The sequence below is a fragment of the Corvus brachyrhynchos genome, unplaced genomic scaffold (assembly GCF_000691975.1).
Source record: "Corvus brachyrhynchos isolate BGI_N302 unplaced genomic scaffold, ASM69197v1 scaffold522, whole genome shotgun sequence".
NCBI classification, from domain to species: Eukaryota; Metazoa; Chordata; class Aves; order Passeriformes; family Corvidae; genus Corvus; species Corvus brachyrhynchos.
The window spans coordinates 978148-1001103 of NW_008236649.1; the positions used below are offsets into that span (position 1 = coordinate 978148).

The window sequence follows — 22956 nt, forward strand, 5'->3', positions numbered from 1 at the left end:
GGACCCGAGTAAAGGATTTTCTGCCAGCACCCCGCATTTTGACATCCCCAGGCTGAGCCAGGACCCTGCTTCTTAATGCTTAGATTTTTTTTTTCCACTTTAGAAATAGCTTTCTCACCCTTCCCCAGTAGCCCTTGCATCATATTTATATAAATATGAGCATGTCCTTCCCAAGAGCTCCAGCTAGTCCAAAAACACCTGCGAGAACAACAGGCAGATGCTCCTGTCTGACCCAAAATGCCTTCTCTTGGCCAAATCCTGCTGGCCTGGGAGCACACTTGATCTTGGATTCACAGCCTGTGCTGTCCAACCCGAGACAAATCACATGGCTATTGGCAAAACTTCAAGGCCAGCCAGGCTCTGCTGCAGAGCTGTGAGTGACAGCGTCCAGGCAGAGGAGATGCAAACCCCACAGCCCCCCCGTGCAGGAGACCCTCCTGCAAGCCCAGAGGGACACTGGTGTGACAGCACATGGCATATGTGACACCAGGCGAGCGGAGAGGCCACAACACGGGTGTTAAGGACAGGGACTCCCATTTTTTCCACAGGTTTCTGAGCGATCCCCCCCTCTGGATGCAGTGTGTGCACGGAAAGGGCAGAGCTCGGCTGTCTTTGGCCTCTCTCTGCCACAGCCAAAGCACAGAGCAGACACACGAGCATGCCAAGAGCTCCCCGAGCCCCCAGCCAACCCTCTGGCAGTGGGGCACACACCAGCCCTTGCTCCCTGGCAGAGCACAGCCCAACAGCTCGGCTGAGGTACAAATGCAATCCCGGGAAGGTCCACAAACATATTTGCATGTACAAGGTGCAGTCTTAGATCAAGCAATTTCCTCACTACATATGTACAGCCTGGTCACAGCTGCTTTTGATCCGATTCTCTTTGTATCCTGATGATGTACAGAGAGTCTTTGTGTGTCGGTCTGTTTATTTAAATGGATTTGGAGCAAACATTTTTTAAAAGCTGAAGCTTTGAGCCTCTAAGTGGGTTACCAGATTATATGCTGTCTCCATTTTAATTACATTTGGCTCGTTTTGTTTATTGCATACATTTTCAAGAATTATGCTCGCCGTGAGAATTGAAAGCATTTTGCTTTAGAAGATACCTGCCCTATAAAGGCATCCGACATCACACAGAAGAGACATGCAAACCTTCCCATCTCCAACAGCGTTCTCCCTTCAACTAGGACAGGAAAAAAGGAAGAGGATACATGGTCTGTCAAGCCTAAATTTAAAGTGAAGCACCCAAGGAGGATCAAGCCAGCACCACCAGCCTAACAGGAGTTTGGCATGAGCAAATACTAAACTAAAAAGATGTTCTTGTTAGGGGAAGAGTGATCTTGGTTGTGGATCTCAGAGGGATGAGAGCCTGGCACAGCCCAGCCAGGATGTTCGTTTGCCCACCCCTGTGTCAGGTGGGCAGAGGAGCTAAACCAGGAGCCCTTCCCAGCACTGCCCCAGCCCACAGCATCTCCCCAGGGAGCCTTTCCCTTGTGCCCAGGCTAGACCAGGAATTTGTCTTCCTCAAACAAGGGTGTTTCTTTGAGGGGGGCTCAGCTTCCAGACAGAAGTGGAGCGATCTGTTGAGGACTGGGAACACAGCTCCAGCCCAGAACCTTGGTGAGAAGGATGGAAAGCAGCAAGAAGTGACCCCAGAGATCAGAACTGCACATTTAGGGATTTGGGATGTAAATGAGTAGAAATTTCAATACAGCATAAGAAACTAACGAGGTCACAGTTGCCTCACATGCACAATCCTGGCTTTCTAATTAGACCAAAGATAGCACAGGAGTGAGGGATGAGGGTGAGCCAGGGACAGCTTTAGTGGCAGGAATTTTAGGGCTGTGGTGGTTTTGGAGGGGCAAGAGGAAGGGGACTCATGCACTTCAACATCAGTTATGGCCCCAACAGCAGTTGAGATGAGCCCCAAATTATGCAGCAGACCCCTGGCAGGGACACCTGAGGAGGAGGAGGAGGAGGAGGAAGAGGAAGCAGCCCCACTTTCATTCCAGCACAGCCTTCTTGCTCTACTCTTCCGCTCCGTTTAGGGTTTTTTTGGGGGGAGCACAGCCCTGCACTCTCTTCCTTAGCAGTCCTTCTAGGAAAAGCATTGTGAGCAACATTTCACGTCAAGGGGGAGGTTCAGCCAAGCTGATGCTCACCAAAGACGGCTCCGGCTCCAGCATGGTAATGGGATTTGGAATCAGCCATACAGGAGCTACTCTGAGCTGCAACGGGGAAAGCCTACATCTGTAAGCACTTTGGCAGGAGGAGGATTGAAGACAGCCTCAGCAGAGAGGCTCCAACCCGATGGGAACCAGTCGCTATTTGTTTTGCTGTTGACATACAGCTGCAGTAGCTGTGGGTGATTTTAATAAGGCAGGATAATATTTCTATCAGTTCTGGGAGCTATAGACAGAACCTATATAGTATCTGGCTTGGGGCTGAGTGATTAATCGCAACAAAGTCCAAAGCTCTTCTCATGCCTTGGAACCGGAGGGAAAACACACATTTTGTTTCGGATGTCACAGTCTGGGGGCAGACCAGGTCTCCCACGACCAATTCACTGACTCAGGTGCTGTCAAAGAGCACTTTGAGAGCAGAAAATCTACTCTGTCTCTGCTCCCCCACCCCACCAGTGACAGTCAGTTCTGTGGGATTGGAGCCCTTGCTGTGCAAAGGGGCTCCTGGCTGCCCCATCAGTGAATTCACCCCCGGAGAAACACCATTCACAGTATTTGAGCTGACACAGCTACAGCAGACACACCCACCAACCCCAGCCCCGTGCACACCCCGCTTCCCTGCCCTCCCTGTTCAGGGACCTGGCTGCTCCTCCCGGCCCCAGCCCTGACACAGCCCTGCTGGGATGTTCCCATCCTCAGTACCCACAGCTCAAAGAATACTTTTCCCCCCTTTGGACAGCAGTGGAGGATCTGGGAGGAGCAACAGACCGGCCGCAGGTTCCACACAGCACAAAATAGCTCCTTAACCCTGCATAACCCCGTCCAAATATCTGCTTTTCCCCCAAGAGGTCCTTTTGCTAATTCCCTCTGTCATCATCCAGACACTTTCTTGCTCTTCCCAGTTATCTCATTGATGCCATGGCCTTCCCAGTCTGGTGCTGCACCCCAAAACCCCAGGGGAGGGGCTGGGTACCGGCACCGGGAATGACCATGGAGGGTTTGGGAGAAGCTTAGTGAAACCAGCTGCTAGAGGTTGCAAGCAAGGCTTCATCTTTCATTTTTTTCCTCTTTAATGAATGTTTTTATTGTCTCTCTCAATCTTTATTAAGTGATGAGCCAGACAAGTAGTTGGAGGGAATAAATACTACGGCATGAAGCACAACCACTGCGCGAGGGGACGTCTGTGACCAGCACAATCCACTTGGTGTGCATGAAGGAATTCAGAATTTCGGCTGGGGAATGCTTATTGCTGGCTGATGACCAACGCTTTCCTGCATGATCAATGTTTGCACCTTGACTTTTTGGTACACAATCAATCCACACCTGAGCATGGCCCGAGTTTTGGGAACTGCTATGTCTGCAAGGGCTGAGCCGCTCGAGGCCATAGCACCAGTGTGGCTCATTCTCCTGACTTGGTAAGAGCTGAGCAGAGCCCAGGTTTCAGCTCTGGGGCTCAGAACATAATTTATAGTAAAAATATAATTTATAATAAAAATCCTTCTGCCCCTGCCATCTTTAAAAAATTTACATTTCCCTTTACAACCTCTATTACCTCCAGAAAACACGGAGAGGAGAGGGAAGTGCCCTTTCAAGGCTATTCTGTCTGGGCAGATTGGATATTTTAGTGACCACATCCTGGCTCTGACCATCAGAAAACACAAAGGTCCATCACTCCCACAAAGACAGCCCCCCTAGATGGCACACAAGGACCCAGCACCACACTGGATGTTGTCCCTGTTAAATATCCTCTCACATTAACCGTGGCTTCCTCCCTCCCGAGGGAAAACAAGCTCTGCTGAATGCAGCCAAGATCAAGGCAGGGCCCTGTCCGACACACTAGGGAGGCTCTGCCCTGCTCTACCCCTGGACATGGAGCCTCAGCCCAGCTCCTGCCTTGCTCTCACTGCTGCTGTGGAGACCCAGCTTTGAGGGATGAGATTTTGGGTGAGCAAGCCCTGCCCTGACACCCAGGCTCACCCTACTGAGCACACGCTGTAGAGCGGGTGTTCCCCAGCCCAGCCTGGTGCTCCCCTCAGATCCCTCTCCCAAGTGGGCACTATTATGCAATGCCAGGGGCTGGAGCACGTCCCCAAGCCTCCAGCCATAGAGTCAGAGAACCTTTTAGACAGGAAAAGCCCTCTAGGATCATCAAGTCCAACCATTAACTCAGCACTGCCAAGCCCACCATGAAAAAAATCTCTGTAAGCACCACATGCACACATTTTCTAAATCCCACCAGGGATGGTGACTCCACCAGCTGCCTGGGCAGCCTGTTCCAGTGCCTGACCACCCTTTCTTTCAATGAAGAAACTTTTCCTAATAACCAATCTAAACCTCCCCTGACACAACTTGTGGCCATTTCCTCTTATCCTCTTGCTGTTACCTGGGGGAAGTAACCAAACCCCACCTGGCTACAACCTCCTTCCAGCTGTAGAGAGCAATAAGATCCTGCCTGAGCCTCCTTTTCTCCAGCATAAACACCCCCAGCTCCCTCAGCTGCTCCTCATAAGACTTGTGCTCAAAGCCATCCCTCAATCCCCTCAAATCTGCATTTCTTGCTTTTTTCTCCCGAGTTTTTGGCTTTCATTGAGTTCCCACTAAGCGGGAGCATGGGGCATGACCCAGCCCTGCCACTATCAGTGACTCCCCCTCTAACTGAATCTTCAAATCTTTCTGACAGGAAGAGACAGGAGGCAAATGAGATGCTTATTGCCAGGCCCTGGATCCCCGAGCTCTGCTGCTGCCAGCCCTGCGGAGCACCGGGACGCCGGCGAGCATCACCTGCTGCTCCAGAGAGCACCTGCCTTGGCCCCAGCACTGCTAAAAGCGCGTCCAGCACACCAGGGAGCTCAGGAAGGCATGCCCAGAGACAGGAATGGCCTCAGAAAGGAAGGGTATAAAGTGCCAAAAAGAGAAGAGAAGCAAGAGTCAAGGGGCAGAACCAGGGGAACACCTGAGGATGGGCTGTGGAGTTCAGCCTTGGGCTCAGCAGGGATCAGGACACAGATTTCGCTTAGCATGTGCTGGTTGGCAAGAAAAGAAACCTTCCAAACAACAGCAGCACACCCAGAAGTCACCGCCCTGCCCTCACAGCAGCTCCAAGCTCAAGAAAAGCAACCCCCTGGTCTCCATCCAAGATCCCATAGCAGCCAGAGGCACCCAAGGGCACCACCCACCCCCCTCCACTGGCACAAGGGGCACAAGACCAAGAGGTCTCAGCACAATAATTCTGCTTGGGCTCTTACCTGAGTGCTCAGGAGCTCCAGCCAGAGAACAACTCCACCCCAGAGCTGTACCAAACACCCTCCTGCCCCAGGTCTGGCGAGGGGAAGGCAGGAGGTAGAGCTGTGATGGCAACTGCTGAGCAATTGAGCAAATTGCTAACTGAGAAAAGGCGAACATGGGAGGGGGCAAGGGTAGGGAGAGGTCAGTACCTCTTAGTGTTGGTGGCCAGGCATGAGAAAAACAGATCTTGGCCCATATTTTAAAAAAATGAATCAAATTTTTCCCTAGTAAAGCTTTTATCCTGCCACCTTTCCCACCACAGAGCAGCTGAGTCCCATCTCATATAGGTCAAAATCATTAAACCTCTGTGCAGGGCTGTGCTGCGTGGGGAAGGGGGTCACAGCCCCTCCCCAAAGAGGCCAACTCTGTCCCCAAACTCGCAGCTCTGGATGGCAGGTCAGGAGAGCATCACGCCCTCCACACCTCTTCCCCTGTCCTAAAACAGCAGCTTCCCCCTCCAGCTGGGGAGAAAATGACCCAAATGGCTTTAAAATGAATGAATATTAAATGAGCACGTGGCACTGATAGCAGTGACCGACTGACATGGCACAAATGCCTCCCTTTCTCCGAGGAGCAGAGAACATCGAGGACAGGGGTACAGAGAAACCTGTCCCTGGGGGGACTGGGAGGGGAGGGGTCAAGGCAAGAGGGACAGTGGGGCTTTAACCCGGGGTCTGTGGAGGTCGAGGGCCAGGTATCCTAGGGCCGAGCCAGCAGCGTGCTGGGTTGTGAGCAAGAGCTTGTGCCCTCTACCCCACTGAACATCTCATCCCAGTCAGTTCTGCCCCAAGCTGGCAGCTGCAGGCTGGAACATCTGGGATGGCTGGGCTGGCAGCTCTTTCCTCCAGGGAGGGGGCTCTGCACCCACAAATGATCTTGGCCATGAACTGGAGGCACCCCTGGGTGCCACTGGTCCTTACACACCCCAAACTTTGCTCCTTCACTGCTTAACCCCTCTCAGTCTTATATTCCAGTTCACCTGTAAGAACCCTTGATGTGGAAAGGGTTTATTTTACCCCTTTCCTTCTTATTTTTTTTTTCATGTAAGGCCTCTGCTGGGAAATCTTTGTAATTAATAGCCCTTTAAAATAAAATATAATTAAAAATAATGTGGAACATGACAAAGCCTGCCAGCAGCTCGCAGTGGGGGTGGCTGATGGGGGGCAGTGCAGCTGGGTGGCTGCAGACAGGGGTGCCCTGGTTGGGGTGTGGGGATAGTGCAGTGTGCTGGGGTGGGGTCATCCTGGCCTCACTTCACCCTAAAGCAATTTCTGCATCACCGAGAGCACTTGGACTTCTCTGTCCCACCTCTGGGGACATTGGGGTGCATCTCATCACCCTCTGCTGGGATGAGATATTGAACAAAGTGCTGGGCCACAGGGAGACTAAATCCCATCCTGCAATGAGTCCATACAGACCCAGGGGGCCTTCCTGTATAGAAAACTCTGATTTTGACACTCTTAGAAAGCCAGGCAGGGAGAAGTGGCTCGTTGAACCCCCACTGAAGCCTGCGCTCCTCAGTCACCCTCTTGCAGGAGCTGAGCGCTGCAGAAGCGTGGAAATGAGGACATTTAAATTTAAAGCTGATGAGGAGATCTTCCTCCTCCTTCCAGCAGAGAGCAGATGTTGTCGCTTCACATCAGCAAGGCATCTCTAAATCACTTCCCCAGCAGCGAGGTGTACGGTGATGTCATTGTTTACAAGTTATTAGTTATTATTTCATAGGCAAACCTGAAATTTTTCCCTTTTTAATGTACATTGAGATGGATTCTGAGCTCCTGCCACTGAAAATATCCTGGCGGTCCCATCATTAGCCTCCTTTCAAGATCGAGGCTGCTTTCCTCATGGCACATAATTAAAACAGCGCTTTGAATTTTCAGCAGCTCCCAGCAACTTCAGGATGCTCAGGAACCCAGGCAACAGAGGCGATGCCCCAGAGCCATGCCAGGCATGGGGACGTGCAAGAAGCCAGCGAGGGATGTGGTGTGAGAGGTGGCAGAGCAGCAGGGTGACCCTGGCAAGGCCGGGGTGTGAGCCACGTGCCTGCAGCTCCGTGCGGTCCCTCCGCTGTGCCAGCTCCTCGCTGTGGCTCCCGGGGAGCTTTAAGCCAGTTCCACACGTTTGAGCTGGATCACCCCGCCTGTGTGTGGCCTTTCCCTTAGCGAGTCCACGGGCAGCACGAGCAGCTTTGCCACCGGGGTTAACCCGTGTGGTGGCGGTGAGGGGCAGCGCTCGGTTTGGGGCTGCCCAGCCCCTCGTGAGCGCACATGGACAGAGACAGCAGCGGCAAAATGAGATTCTCAGGTGCAGGAGGTGCGGGGTTTGGTGGGTCAGGGCTGTCAGCGTGGGAGAAGGGCAGAGCTGGCGGGGATCCAGCTGCCCTGTGGGGTGCAGGGAACACAAGGGAATGTGGTGCTGTAAAGCCCCACAACACCAGGGCAGCTCACTGCCAGCCCCATGGCACTCCTCGTGCTCTGCATGCTGGTACCAGCCCAGTGTGTCCCCCCATCCTCCCTTTTCTTGGGATAATGACTGGGTTTGGAGATTCCAAGGCATCACAGCCCCAGCCCTTCCTATGGGAGCTCTCCAAGGAACAGCCCAAGTCCTCAGACCACCCAAGGATGTGGCAAAGGACTGGCAGGTGCCCCACACCAACCTCCCAGCAGCTCCACAGCAAAGCACAGGGACATCAACAGGATCAAAGACCATCTCTGCCCCCGGGAGCTGTGCCAGTGGCAAGCCTGGACCCGACTGTGTCCCACGTGGCTTCATCTCCCCCCCTCCCGTCCTCCCAGCAGCTCCACAGCAAAGCACAGGGACATCAACAGGATCAAAGACCATCTCTGCCCCCGGGAGTTGTTTCAGTGGCAAGCCTGGACCCGACTGTGTCCCAGGTGGCTTCATCTCCCCCAGCACAGCCCTGGGCAAGCCCTGCACATCAGGCCTGGCGATGGCACTCAGCCACCCTCAGAACAGCAAGTCCCAAGACCTTCCCCAAGAGCCACCTTCCCACAGTACCCAGGTCCTGCCTGCTTAGGACAGACACAACTCACCCTTGGGGGGACAAGCCACCACCCAAAAATCACCCAGGGCTTACTCCCACCATGGGCCTGACCCATTTCAGCACCTGAGTGCCCGGCTGTGACAGCCCTGACCCAGCCCCAGCAGGGAGCAGTGGTGCTTTAGTCCACACCCAACCCCATGTGCATCCCCACTCAAGCAGCAGCACAGTGGAGACATGAGCCTGGCTTTATTTCAGCACAGTTCGGTCCTGGCCCTCCAAGGCCAGATCCCTCCCAGCTCTGGAGCTGCCCCTGCCCTTCTCCTGCCCCAGTTCCTGCCCGTAATAGTGTGAGCAGACCCAGAGCACTTGCACACACAGAGAAGCCAGCAATGAATGGGAACATATTAATACTCCCCTAACCAACAGAGGGGAGTTAATGACATCAAACTGGTTTGCTGTTGTTGGTTTTGATTATAATTTTTTTAAGCTCTGGCTTCTATCTGTCATTACTGTTATATTTCATAACCAGGGAGAAATCTGAATGAAGTTAATACCTGCGGAGTGCGGTGCAGAATATTCATGTACTGTGAACAAGAATGAGGCAAATGTGAATCTTTATTACCAGTGGAGGTTGTTAAATATTTTATTTTCTGTTTGAGACACGCTGTGACACATGAAACTCAATTAGAATATAACTAAACTCCACTCTAAATTATAGATAAATGACAACAAATGAAGGGGAGCAGCTCGAGCTCCCCAGTGCACAGCCTGGGGGAACGAGGGGGACAACTTTGAGAGAAGAGGGCAGCCCCCTCAAGACACCTCCATCCCAGCAAGCAACAACACAGCAACGTGTTTCCTCTGCAGGGCTGATTTTTGCCCTAAGACATCCTGAAGGAGACCCTCAGGGAGGCAGGATGGATCCCATTTCCCTGAAAACCAGCTCATGCATTCACCTGAAACAGCCCCCTCCCAATGCACCACAAGAACTCCTGAGCCCCCTGTGCCTGGCAATAAAAACCACAGCAAAAAAGGAAAGACAGATGTTAAGGAGAAATATATATCAAGGGCCAAAGGCTGCACTGGTGCCGTGTTATGGAAATGCTGGGGTTTTCTATCCCTTAGCTCATCAAAGCCAAGCTAAGGACATGGTCAGGGATGGAAAATTAGAGGCTGAAAGGCCTTTGGGGTTAATTCTGTAATTGTTTGTTCTGGGAGATGCTCATCATCACTGGAGAGGTTGCGTGGACTGAGTGAGTTGTAAGTGGCTGCTGCTGGGATCAAGCAGAGCCTCTGAGCAACATCCACAGGGATATTTCTGTGGGTGGACAGAACACACAGGCAGGCAGGCATGCTCTTAACCCAGACAGGCATTTTCTCCCTGACCCTGCCAAAGTTCCCAGGCTGCTGGGATTCCCCTCGGTGGCCTTGTAAGAGCATCCAGCAGGAGCACCCGGCAGCAGCATCCTGCAGTGTTGCCATGGAGATCGGGCTCAGGAGGAGCCTGGGTGCTACACTCTCCGGGGGGGCTGCAGGACTCCCGCTGCACTGCAGCCCTTCCCCTTGGCTGTCCTGGGAGATAAAAGGGATTTGGGGACTTCATTAGTGCCACAAGGATCTCAGCCAGAAACAAGCGCAGGATCTGTGCTGGCGATCAAAGCCGAGGCCCTTCATTAGTGGCAGCATCCAGGACCATCATTAGCATGTGAGGAGGGAGCCCAGAGCAGCAGGGCAGACCGGAGGATGGGGAGGTGGTGTGGAGAGAGAACAGCACCTTCCTTAGAGGGGTTTTTGCCTGTGCTTCTCAAGTCTCGAAGGACACCGGGCCCTTTCTGTCCCCTCCACCCCACTCCCCTTCGGGGGCTCTGCCAAAGCACTGCAGTCACAGGGACGCTGACACTGAACCTCTGCCCTGCACTGACCTGGGTTAACCCAGCTGTGCTCAGAGCTTTCCCTCCCCGGGGTGTGTTTCCAGCCTGATTACCTCCTGATTTTGTCTACTATCTCCTTTTGCTCTGCCTCACTGCCTCTGCCTGCCTGCTCCCAGCACAGGGTCCTCCTCCTCTGCCTCCCTCCTCCCAGACTGGGCTCTCCCTGAGCTCCTCGCCAGTGCTGGCCACAGAAAGCAAAGCAAGAACCCTTCCCCTGCCAGAGTTTAGCCCCTGGTGAAGCCTGCCCATGGGCTGAAGGGTTTCCAAACACCAGGGGGACACCTACTCCTGCCAGGGCACATCCCATCCCCATGGGTTTGCTCCATCAATGCTCAGGCTGCAGCTTCACACTACAACCAGGACCCCTCCAGCACTTCTGTCTTTGTAGATTCCTTCTAAATTAGATTCTTCTCTCTATTACCTCTACCAACCCCTCAGGAGATGGGAAATAGCTTTATCTCCATCTTTTTTCCCTTCAATTTCTATTTGTTCACCAAAACATGGATTTCCTTTATTTTCTTAGAGATAAACACACCTGTTCTGGCAGCATCCCAGAGGCAGCACATCCACAGCACGTGGTGGGGGTAGCAGCTTCCACAGCCCGCAGCAGCTGATGGAACCTTCATTCACAGCCACTAAGACACGAGTTTTAAAGCACAAGATGGTGAGCAAGAGAAGCCAAGAGGTGTAGAAATCTGTGCACTGTTGGCACCCTGAGCAGGCTCCCAGGAGGGATGAGAGGGTCACCCACGGGAGCAGGGCCTGATCCAAAGGCAAGACCTGAGAGTCACTCAGGCAGCCCCAGAGGGACAGGGATCCCTTGCTCCATCCCATCCCAGCTGAGGCACCATGCCACTGCCATCTGACCAGGGGTGACATCAGTGCCACTGCACCCAGCGCCCTGCCTCTACCCAGGGCCCCGTGACTAATTTGGGATGCAGGGGCCATTTTTAATATGCTGCTATAAATATTCATGGACTGTCAGCTATGAAAAAGGACCCTGCCTCGTGCCCTGCTGCCAGGCCAGGAGGCAGCAACACGAGGGAGACAGACCAACCCTCAGTGGTGCCACGGGAGCACAGAAACCCCAGAGGTCACCGGGACATGCCCAGTTTCCATGCCGCTGTGAGGATGCCCGGTGGGTGCACACCTTGCAGGTGGCCCAAGCCAGCTCGTATCCAAATTGTGGTTGAACATCAAACCGGTTTCCCGGCGGCCCCAGGAGAGCGGGGGAGAGCGCACCGGCACTGGCCCCGGCGGGGGCCGGCTGTCAAAGCCGTGCCTCGGATCCCGCAGAGCCGCAGCTCTCGCCTGTCACGGCAGCCTCCGGTCTGCTGAGCTGCACGAACGCGATGAAAGCCTTGTGCTGAGTCGCAGTTCTGCCGTTCTGGCGTGCACCGCCCCGGGGATCGCCCGCCACCCGCTCCCATGTCCCCACCGCTCCCTCCCAGCCCCACAGCGCTCAGGCAGCACCGCTGCCCCAGCCCCAAAAGCATCATCCCACAGGGATGTGCAACCTCATTTCTGCATTTCTGAATACCTATCGATTCCTCCTTTATTCTCTTCACCCCGTATCGATCCAGTTTAGCTTCTGTGACTCAAACTAAATTAGCTGCCGTTAATCCACGGATAATTGCAGCGAGCCCAGCTCTGCCTGTCCCAGATTCATGGGTGTCAGGGACGGGGAGGAGAGTGCTGGGTCACACAGGGACATTCAGGTTTCTTCTCTGTGGGTAAAAACCCCAAACAAGCCAGCAGGCATCAGCCCAGAGGCACCAGGGAAGTTGCCTCAGGACATCCATGCTGCAGCCAGAAACCTAGTTTCTATGGCTGGGAGTTGCTATTCCAGCAGGAGATTTGCCCCCAAAATCTGGGCATTGCCTCTCAGCTCTGGCTTCCTCCAAGCCTCAGCATTCCTGATGTGGGTTTTAGTTGCAGGTGATATCATGAAATATTGCTACCTGCTCCTGCCAGGCTGCAGCACACAAGGAGTTAATTCCAAATTCCACTCGGCCATGGGGAGAGGAGCAGCCTCAGCCCTCCTGGAGCCTTGGATAAAACCCCAGATGGAAAGCAGAGCTTGTTCCCCTTTGATTAGCAGCCCAGGCTCCCTGGGAGCCCTCAGCATCTCTCACCTCTAATTTAGCAGCTCACAAAGTGCCGCAGGCAGCGGAGATGCCACTGTCACCTCACCTGCACTGACAGCCTGGCACAGCACCTGGGGACATCCCCACACTCATGGCAAGGCCATCCCTCCACTGCACTTCTGATTCCTCTGTACACCCCCCTCCCACCCAGGCACCCACAAACCTGCACCTTCCTCCCTGGACATCCTCCTCCACCCTTCTGTAGAGCCTCCAAAATAAACATTTAATTTTGATTTAATGCAACAGTTACCACAGTCAGTAAATACCAAAACTACATTAAAGGAGGATTAATGGCCATGTAATGGCCAAGTGTCCATTGCATAACCCTTAATTGGTGTCGATGGCCTCCAGCCATCCCTCCCCATCCCTCCCTGCCTTCCCAGCCATGGCATGCCCTTTACAAATGGATGGGGTTGCTGCAGCTGCCAGGCAGGAATGGGAGACTTCCAAGTGTTCAACTGCTCCGAAGCATCGGCCCATGGGTGCAGAGCCTGTTCGGAGCAGCTGAGAATCGCATGGGGATGATGGTCCCCAAAACACCTTGGCCAGTGCACCTGGCAAAGGCAGCCAGCCTGGGGAGAGCTGCGAGCTCCCCTGCACAGCTCTGGAGCACACAGGGGGCTCTGGGAGAGGCCAGGCAGGGCACATGCTCTAGGGCCGTGCAGAGGTGATGTAGGGTTTGGGTAGAAATGGCCAGGACACACTTTTGTGGGAGGGGAAAGCAGCAGCTGAGCCACAGGGGATACCCCCCCAGAGTCCCCACAGCACAGCCTGGCTGTGTCCCCTTGGTCCCTGGCACTCATCTGCATGGAAAGTCAGTTTAAAAAGAAAGAAGCACATTTTGAGCAAGTGTCGGCCAGCCTCAGCTGCAAATTCACTTGTCAGGGATATTGGAATTAGTTGGAGCTGGATGGTGTGAACATCTGTGCAAGGCAAATGCTGGGGCAGGGAGGGGCAGCAGGAGCTGCTGAGCCCCCCAGCCCCCTCCACTGCCTGCAGATGCTCCATGGGATGCCAGAGGAGGGTTGGTGCAACCTGACACATACCCCCACCCACCTCCTGCTGCAAGGGGACCACAGCAAGCACCCCAAATTACCCAGGAGAGGAGGCTGGAATTGAGGGGATTCACCATGGCAGCTTGCTGGCTGCACATTCCCTCTGGGTGAACACTGGAGTTACTGGGCTCAACGGCACAGGACTGACTTGGAGGGACTCCTCATACCAGCCCCACATCTCCTGCCCCCCTGCCCCTGCCTGGTGTAGGCTCCCCTAATATTTTGGGGCATTATGGAGCCTCTCCATCACTTTCAGAGCAACCACTGAGCAGCACTTCCCAACCTCCTCCTGCAGCACCCCCAGCTACCAAAACCTGCCTGCTCATGCCCAAAATAACCCTCAGGCAGGAGCTAATCAGCCACTCAGGCATAAGCAGATCAGTGCTCAGGTGTTGACTACTTGGCCACCCAAGCATGGGGCAATGGGGTGCTCAGCCGTGCCAGACCTGGGTGCTCATGTGTGAGTGAACCATGTGCCCAGGTTAAAAAACCTCAGTATTTTGCCTGATGTACCTTCTCAAAGGCTGGCACGCCCAAACTGCACCCCTCCATGTGTTTTGGACAGGGGTATTGACATAGGAGCAGGGTTGGATCCAGGCTTGGGACACCCTTCTCCATCCCCCCTCTCCCGCAGATGCAGCATCCCCCACAACAGCGTTCAAAGCCCATTTCCCATTGATGTCACATCAATGCCACAGGAGATAAAAGCTGAGAAATCCAGAACCAGTGCCGGGTTTTCCAGGGAATATTAATTAGAGGGAAAGCCTCATTAGCGCAGCGAGGGTGGCTGCTGGCGCTGCCTCCCCCTCACCCCACATGTCCCAGACCCCCCAAAGGGGCACGGTGGGTGTCCCATGCCTTGGTGGTCTGAGCAATGGGGTGCCCTGCACATCCCCCAATGTAAGTGTTAAATGTTAAAGCAGGTGTTTAAATTAAAGACACCAAGGGAAAACCTGTTTCTCCCCATCCACAGCTGCTGGGGCTCCCAGGGGAGCCCGGAGTCCCCAGGCAGGAGGAAGCCCCCTGTGCCCTCTGGAGCAGCCTGACGGCAAACCCAAGTGGCTGTGGGCAAAAAGCAGCACATCAATTATGTGATGTGTTTTTGGAGAGCTTTTTTGACAGCTCTGCAGCTGGAAAGGAGCAGAGGGAGTACAGGATGCTGCCTCCAGCCACCCTGAGCCTCTGCACTGATGGAGAAAGCCCTTGCATCTGCCACCAAAGGGAATGTGGGAAGGGATCGGGAAAATAGACACTCTGAAGTGGCACAGGACCCCTGAGCCTGGAGATCCCATTCCACCATCCTCCTGAGAGCCTGGGCAGCACCCACCAGCCCTGTCTCCTGGTAACTGCCCCAGAAAAGAATCCTCACAGCAAAACAGCATTTGCCATGAAATCAGAGGGCTGGTGACAGGAAAGGGATGACAGGACAGGACGAGAAGCACCAGTGGGAGGGTTTAACCATGGCCACCAGAAGAGCAGCACCCCTGGGTGCCCCAGCACCAAGCCAAGGGGTACCAAGGGGTCCAGAAGGGGGGCTGCAGTAGAACTCAAGCAAAGCCACCCCTGCTAAGGCCATAAAGCCCAGAGGTGGCTCTGGGGACAGGCAGAGTGTGGGAAGCACAGACCATGGCCACCAGCCCCCAGGGACAGCAGCAAGGCAGAGGCACTGGGAGGACAGAGGTGCCACAACAGCAGTTATTCATCAACAATAACTTCTCATTCTTTTTTGTTGTGTTTATTTTTTACCGAGAGGTGAACCCAATTCATCCTGACAGAGGTTCACAGCAAAGCTCTGCCTGGGGGCTGCTCACAGAGATGCCAACAAGCAACATGGTGTGGGAGGAAAGGACCCTGTGTCTGTGCCACAGGAGGCTGGTGGGCACCAAAAGGGGCTCAGCACGTCACCCCAGCCCCGTGCCACCCCGGGGACAGCTGGCATTGTGGCATCTGAGACACGTGGGCTTCCACACTGGCACTCAGCACCAGCCCTGCTCTCCCGGCAGACACAAACCAACTCGCTCCGAGCACTCCTGAGGATGGGTGTCAAATCAATCCCCGCAGCAGAGATGCCAAGTTAAAAAAAAAAAAAAAAAAAAAAGGCAAAAAACCCCAGAGGAAAGCAGGCAGCCATCTGCCAAACCAGCAATTTTCAGCTGGATTTCCAGAAACACTTCAGCTTTTAAAAGCAAGAGAAGAGAGAAAACAAAATCCCTCCTCTTCCACAAGCATAGAAAGCATTCAGATGAAGTGCAAAATTCCAATTTGACTTCAAAGGCATTTCTCCTGGCTAGTTACCCCCAAATCCTGGCACAACCCACTGGAAAGACAGTGGGCAGTGCCATTTTGCTGCCAGATGACAGCACCCAGCCAGCTGAGATGTGGGGTGCCGTGCTGGGGGAGCCCAGGGTGTCAGAGGGATGCTGAAAACCTGGTACTCACCCCTTTGGAAGCAGGGAGGACAAGGAGGGAAGGTGGGGGGGAAAAGGAGAATAAAGCTTTCATCAGTTGTAATCAGCAGGGTTTTTTCATGCACTACATATTAAGTTAATGTATGTTACAATCTTCTCTGTAATGGAAAAATACCACAGCTGTCGTAGCCAGTAACGCTTTCAAGAGCACTTGACTCCCAAGTCATCCAGGTGCTTTTGACAGTGTTACCCTGGGTTGCTATAGGAACCCTAACAGTTTTCCCATCTGACTTCTCCATTAACACTGGGATTTATATTTAATTTGTTTTCCTTTTCCCCAGCAAGAAGAGGCAAGAAGCAAGTGTGAGTGCAGGGGCAGGAGTTGTTCCTCAGTGGGTGTCTCCTGGCCATGCCAAAAACAGCACCCAGGACCACAGTCAGTTGTGCTGAGATGCTGCTGGAGCACGAGTGCAAGCAGACACCAACCTGCTGCAGGTGGGGAAGGGCACAGCCCCACTGCACTGCCAGGAACCATCTGGAATGGCAATCAGGGTGCCTCTACTACGGGGTTCTCCCATGTTCCCAAGCCAGTCTGTCCCCTTCCTGCAGGCAGCAGGACTGAGGGGCTCATGGGCTGAGCATCCCACGCAGCTCCTGGACAGAGGTGACAGGCAGGGAGCAGGTAAAGTTGCTGCAGATGTAGGCGGTGGCTTTCCCGTCCTTCCTCTCCAGGGATGAAAGGAAAGGCAGCTGGCGGTAGAGGAACCCAGCGCTGTCTCCATCTGCGACCATCAGCACCTGCCCAGAGAAGGAGCTGTGAGGGCCAGAGAGCACAGCCAGCACCAGCCAGCTGGTCCTTCCTGCCCCACTGACACGCTGAGGGCTGGCAGTGTCCCCCCCCACTCTTCCCAAAATGGGGAGAGGACAGGGAGTTGAAGGGACCCACTCCAGCCCTCTGCCAGAGTCCCCCAGTAGTCAGATCCCAGTGCAGGAAGAAGCGTGATGGAGATGTGGCAGCTTTGCCTCCCTTAACCACTGGACACTTGGCAGCCAGGATGAAGCACAGGGATCAGCACATCCCAGTGATGCCATGAAGATTTTTGCCTTTTCTTTTATAGCCCTGTTACACCTTTTTACAACTTCTGTATTCCTAGTGCTTTTTGCCTCCATTCTTGGACTTGTTTGTCAAGCTGAGAGACTCAACATCTTAGAGGCTTTGTAGTTAGGGATCAGTGTGCCCCAGACCCCAAGGTCCTCTCCAGAACACATTCTGTAAACCAAGATAGAACCATCCAGGGGAAGGTTCCTTGGGGAGGGGGGCTCACTTGAGCCTCTCATTGGGGAATCTTGGATAGATCTGCTAATTAGTAAAACCTGTAAGGTTATACCCGATGTTGGGGGGATATATAGGCTCGGTGGGGTGCATCTCGATGCATATGACCTGGACGTGTACACTTAAGGATCCTTAAAATAAATACCAAGGTAAAATCCCTTTTCCCCTTCTAACCATGTATGACTCTTGATTTTAAGACCAGGAAAAGGCATCACCAGCACAGCCAGCTCCTTGGGGACACCTGCCCAGCCCAGGGACAGCCCCAGGGGCAGCCCCAGGAACAGCTGCAGCACTGCCCCACCCTACCTGCAGCTCATCCTCCTGCCCTCCCCACGCTTCCCAAAACAACTCAGGCAGCAATGAGCTGGTCAGGGGCTCTCCCAGCTCACACGGCAGCACCAGCCAGGGGTGATGACCGGGCTGCCAGGATAATTAGCTCTTCTGAAAGGAAAAATGTTTGTTAAAGCCTCAGGGCTTGCAGGCTAATCAGGAGAAAGGCCAGGAGCTGTCAGCAAGCCTCGTGCCGACACAGATGCAAAGGGTGAGCAAAGGTCTGGCCCTTCCAAGGCACAGAGGGAACATCCTGCTGCTGGAGCACACAGCTCTCCCTTGCCCACCCCAATCCCAGCCCTGCATGCGCCTCCCGAGCACGGACACACTCACAACACGTCCCTGCTACTCACACCAATGCCACCAAGGGATGCTGACACCAAATGCTGCCTCTCACAGCACACATCTCCCACCACAGCATCCTCTACACCAGGGCCAGCAGAAGACCCAGCACTGACATCCAGGGACACCCATACAGCTTCACTCATGCCTGGCAGGGGCTGCCCTTGTGTCCCATGGGGGGCATCACATCCCCAAGTCCCTGCCCCGGATAGTGGCTGCTGCAGTCCTGTCCCGTCCCCCATCACCCCACATCTGCTTGACCCAGCTCTGGCTCAGCCTGTCTCCCTGCCTGCCTTCTGCTCCCCCCCCCAACTTCCTCCCCCTTCGCCTTTGTCTGGAATTAATTCCAGGAGTGATTAATTACCAATTCATGTCCAATCTGAAATTCATTATTCATTTTTCTCACAAGCTCCCCAAGGTCCTCTCACGGGGCCAGGATGAAGGCGAGCGGCAGGCGAGCGCTCTGCAGCCAAGGAGATAATGGGATCCTTCATAATTACCCTGAAGACCATTAACAGGGCAGGGATCTATACCAGGAGCTGGGATCCAGCCCCAGAGCAGGGACCCAACCCTCTCTGCTCCCAGCACCAGGACACCCTGGGAACAGCTATCAGCATCACCCCCACTTGCACCCCACAGAGCTGCTTGCAGCAAAGGGCTCCTCCAGACCCAGGGTCCATTTAAAATCACGACCTCAATGCCATTTTATCATCAGCATCTCATTACAGCAAGGACTTCAGGGTGAGGTTTGTAAGGAATTAATTAGGGGAACGACCTAATTAATTGTGTTCCTGCACGCAAGCCTGGCCCCCAGCACCCTGCTGGCACAGAGGGAGTGAGGGCGCAGGGGACACAGGAATGTTCCCCCAACTCCTTGGCAAAGGCAATTCCCAAACCAGCCATGTCCCTGGAGCAGGTGACCCAGGGCTGCTCTGCTTAGGGCAGCTTCCCGTGGTGGGGAAGGAGATCTGGGGAGCAGCTGGAGGGGGATGGAGGCAGGTGGGAACAGGAGCACGCTCATGTCTGTGTGATGCAGCATGGAAAGAGGGACGGCTGCTGGGAGGCAGTGGGCTGCTCCCAAAGGCAGTGCAACTCTCTGAGAAGTGGGATTCTCCCCCCTTCCTCCCATCAGCCCTGCAAGGTGAGGAGCCATTGCTACTGGCCAGAGATGATGCTCCTAACCATTCCTGCACACTCATGCTTGGAGAAGGGGAGATATGTGTCCACAGCTCTTCTGGGGGAGAGCTTTTCCCTCCTGCCACAATTCTTCATCCAGGAAACAAACCCAAGCTGGAACAGCTTCAGCTGCATCCCATCATTGCAACATGAGGAACACACAAGGGCCAAGCAGGGCTAGACTCCCACCCTGCCTGCTGCCAGCCTCCAGCTGCAGCCTCTTGCATGCCCCTCCAAGCAGCCCTGGGCAGGCACGACCCCGGCTTCACTCCCCCATGGAAATATCCATCCAGAATACCCTGCCCTCATCTTCCTCCCTTCCCCAAGGAATGCAAAGGCTTGGGAGCAAAAGACCCTCCCCTGGGGAAGGAGCATCCCCACCAGCCAGGCTTGTTACCAGCTTGGCAGGAGGGAGCCAGACTGCAGGGAAGGAGAGGACACGGCCGTGTATTTCTTCTGCTCCAGACCCCAAAGCTGCCAGTGTGGGCTCAGGGGACCAAGGGCTGAACCAGCTGGGGCAGAGGGTTGTTAACAGTGGTGCTGGGCTCCTGCAAACCGGGTCACTCAGTGTAATCCTCCAAAGGGACAGAAAAGAGTGTGGGAACAGAGGACTCACACACAAAAGAGGCACCTGCATGGAATGAGGGAGCTGCTGGACAGGTGATGGCAGAGGAAGGACAGGGAGCTGTGTGCCCTACTCATGCTCCTGGGAATGTGTCCCTCCTCCAGTGCTGGCATTAAACATTGCTGGGCACACAGGCAGAGGGTCAGGGGTGACACCCCTGTCGGCTGAGCTAATGTGAGGACAGAGCAGAGGCTCCTGTGCTGATGGCTCAGCCCTCCCCAGTTCATCCTAGCTGGTGTTACAGAGGGAAAGTGATGCTTTGGCCTCAGCTCCCCACATACACACCAGTCCCTGGCACCAGGACCCAACGGCCAGGGATGAATCCAGTCCAAACACTGAGCCCCCTCACTCACAGCCCAGTCCTATTTCCCTCAGCTTCACAGCTTTGCTGAGGTCAAAGCCATTATCCCCAAGGCAGGGTCACTGCCCACCAAACCTGATGGTCACCAGCTGCTGTGCTGCCCTTCCCTGCCAGCTCCAGATACAGCCAACAACTCCAGCCCCTCTGTGGGATGCACTGACACATCTCAAAGCAGGGATAAGGACAAGCAGAGCCAGGCAGGAACCCCAATACACAGCAACAGCTGCTAAATGGGAGAAAAGCTTTGGGAAAAGCCAGCCTGTCCCAGCTGGTGGTACCCAGAACTGGACTGAGGTACTGCCTCATCCCTTCCAAGGATGCAAGGGTGTCTCCAGGCAGCAGGTGACCCAGACACTGACTGGATCTGCACAGGACATGACGCATCCACACTGGGCATGACACATTCACACAGGAGTGAAAGGTTCCCCTTGGGAAAGCACTGGGCTCAGGCTGAGAGCAGTGTAAACAGCCAGCAGCAATAACAACCACTGCTGCAGCCACTTCTGGGCTGGGCTGCCCATGCTCTGTGCAGGGGCTCAGCCCTGGCCCTGCTGGCTGTGCTTAGATACAAAAAGGACAGGATGCTTCCCAGAAGAGAGGCAGAACAGAGGAGGAGGACAGAAGCAACAGCTGCACTGGGAGAAAGGATGCAGCACCAGCAGTGCAGGCAGCAGAGGCCAGGGAAGGGCTGGCAGGCAGGGGGCACCTCTACCTTGTTTGGGCTGAAGACGGAGCGGACGCAGTGCAGCATCTCTTTGGTATCTTCTCCTTGGGGGTCCCCACAGATGACGACCTGTCCAGGGAGAGGGTGGGTGGCAGGAGGGAGAAAACAGAGCTGTGACTGCACCCACACCATTGCCAGCCCCACTCCCTACAGCAGGTCCTGCAGGGGACACTGAGCCCCAGCCCATACCTGTTTGAGGGTGTGATGGAAGACAGCGGTGGCCCGGGCCATCTCTGGCAGGGTTATTGGGATCTTCTGCAGCCTCTCTGAGAAGGCAGACAAGATCTTCCCAGCTTTTTCCACCCAGTCCATATGACCAGAGTAACAAGCTGCTCGGAGCAGGTTTGTGACAGTGACAGAGTTGGGGGTGGGCTCTGCTCCATCCTGGTCTGCAAGGGACAACAGCTGCCATCAGCCCACTGCCTCACCACCCCACAGCCCTGTCCTCCCACACCACGACCCAAGGAAAGCACGGCCAGGTCCCTGAGCTCACCATCCTTGAGACGCAGGAGCAGGGAGGGATCGCCGGCCTCGGTGGAGAAATAAGCAAAGCCTTTAGGGTCCCAGAAGAGCTTGTCTTGCATGTGCTGGAGATGCAGGGCCCACTCCAGCCAGCCCTGCTCCAGTGATGCTTCATACAGGTCAAAGAGTGCCTGGATGACAAAGACATAGTCCTCCAGGAAGCCCTGGATGGGCACAGCGCTGCAGTGGCAGACAGGGAAGGACAATCAGAATCTCTAAACTGAACAGGTTGGAAAGTTCTCCAACCCAGCAAAGCCCTGCTTACTGGTCTCTGCTACCCAAGGAGATGCCACCAAGCAAAGCAGTGGCTGTGCCACCACACGGCTCAGCCCCAGGGTTCTGTACAGGAGGGAAAGGCAGGGGAAGACACTTGCCAGCATGAAAGATGAGGAACAGGAAAAGGTTTTGACCTCAATTCCTCCTCACTTGCTGGGGGACACTAATCCTTCCTAAACTGCACCAGAGCTCTGTACGAAACAAACAGCCTCTCTCCCTCCCAGTTCAGTCCTGCCTGGAAGAGAGGACAGGGACTGCTGGGGGTTTGGGCAGCACCTGCAGGTGGCCAGTCAAGTCTGTGGACTCTCAGACACTCACCTCTGCTCCACTGAGTTGTCCTTGCCCCGGTAGCAGCTCCGCAGCAGCCTCCCGCTGTCGGGGTCGAAAAGATGTGTCCGCAGAAAGGCAGCTGCCTGTGCAGCCCTGCTCACATATCCCTGCTCAGCCAGGGCAGCCCCAGCCTGGGCAAAGCCTGAGATCATCAGCCCTGCAGAGGCAGAGACACCGGTACAGGTCAGGGAGGGCTCATGGAACTAAGTGAGAGGGTCACTGTCAGTCCTTTGAAGGATGGTCAACATGAAGCTCGTCCTCCCTGATGCCAGCAGGTCTCAGCTCTTCTGCTCGGTTCAAATCACTAACAAAGTCACTTGCTGTCACCAAAGTGACAGGCAGAGTATTGTAAGGCCAGCAAGAGCTGAGCCCTCACTTGTGGGCAGATACAGGGCTCAAGACTATTCCAGTTTGCAGGGTAATTCCAGCCCACGCCAGCTCCAGACCCAAACACCCAGGAATTTACTGCTGGGAACAGCGCCTGGGGTCCTGCAGTTATTCCCTGTGGCAGGACCCCCAGACAGACACAAAGCTGTGATACCCCACCCATGCAGCAGTAGGGATGGGCTCTGTGCCCACCAGGGTTCTGAGTCCCCAACCCAGTCCCCTTCCCCACAGCCCAGCCAGAGGAGCTGGACTGAGCCACGGGAAGAGTTTTGCTGCTCTCTGCTGGCAGCTGGGGAGGGAAATAAAGCTGGAACAGTATCCTGATGCTCCCAAGCCTTGCAGGTGTGGGGCTCCTTCCACACAGCCTACCCAGTGCCTCTGTGGGAGCTCTCCAGTCCCAGCAGGATCTGTTGCTACCAGGCCCTGGTGGGAGTCCAGCCAAGGCCCGTGCCCCCAGAGCAGAGCCCCCTCTCACCATTCCACGCCGCCAGCATCTTGGTGTCCAGGTGTGGCCGTGGCCGGTGGGCCCCGGCGCGGGGA

At 54.8% G+C, this 22956-nt stretch overlaps 1 protein-coding gene across 1 annotated transcript in view; it reads right to left on the reverse strand.

Annotated features, from left to right (window-relative positions):
• Positions 1-12765: 12765 nt before the first annotated feature.
• SPATA20 (spermatogenesis associated 20) overlaps positions 12766-22956 on the reverse strand; it is a 14414-nt gene continuing 4223 nt past the window's right edge. Inside the window, exons 12-17 of the mRNA XM_017726820.1 lie at positions 22892-22953; positions 22018-22186; positions 21395-21603; positions 21091-21290; positions 20890-20970; positions 12766-16808 (exon numbers count right to left, since the gene is read on the reverse strand). Of these exons, the coding sequence (XP_017582309.1) occupies positions 16638-16808; positions 20890-20970; positions 21091-21290; positions 21395-21603; positions 22018-22186; positions 22892-22953 (892 nt within the window). The 3' untranslated portion in view covers positions 12766-16637. The remainder of the gene's footprint in view (positions 16809-20889; positions 20971-21090; positions 21291-21394; positions 21604-22017; positions 22187-22891; positions 22954-22956) is intronic.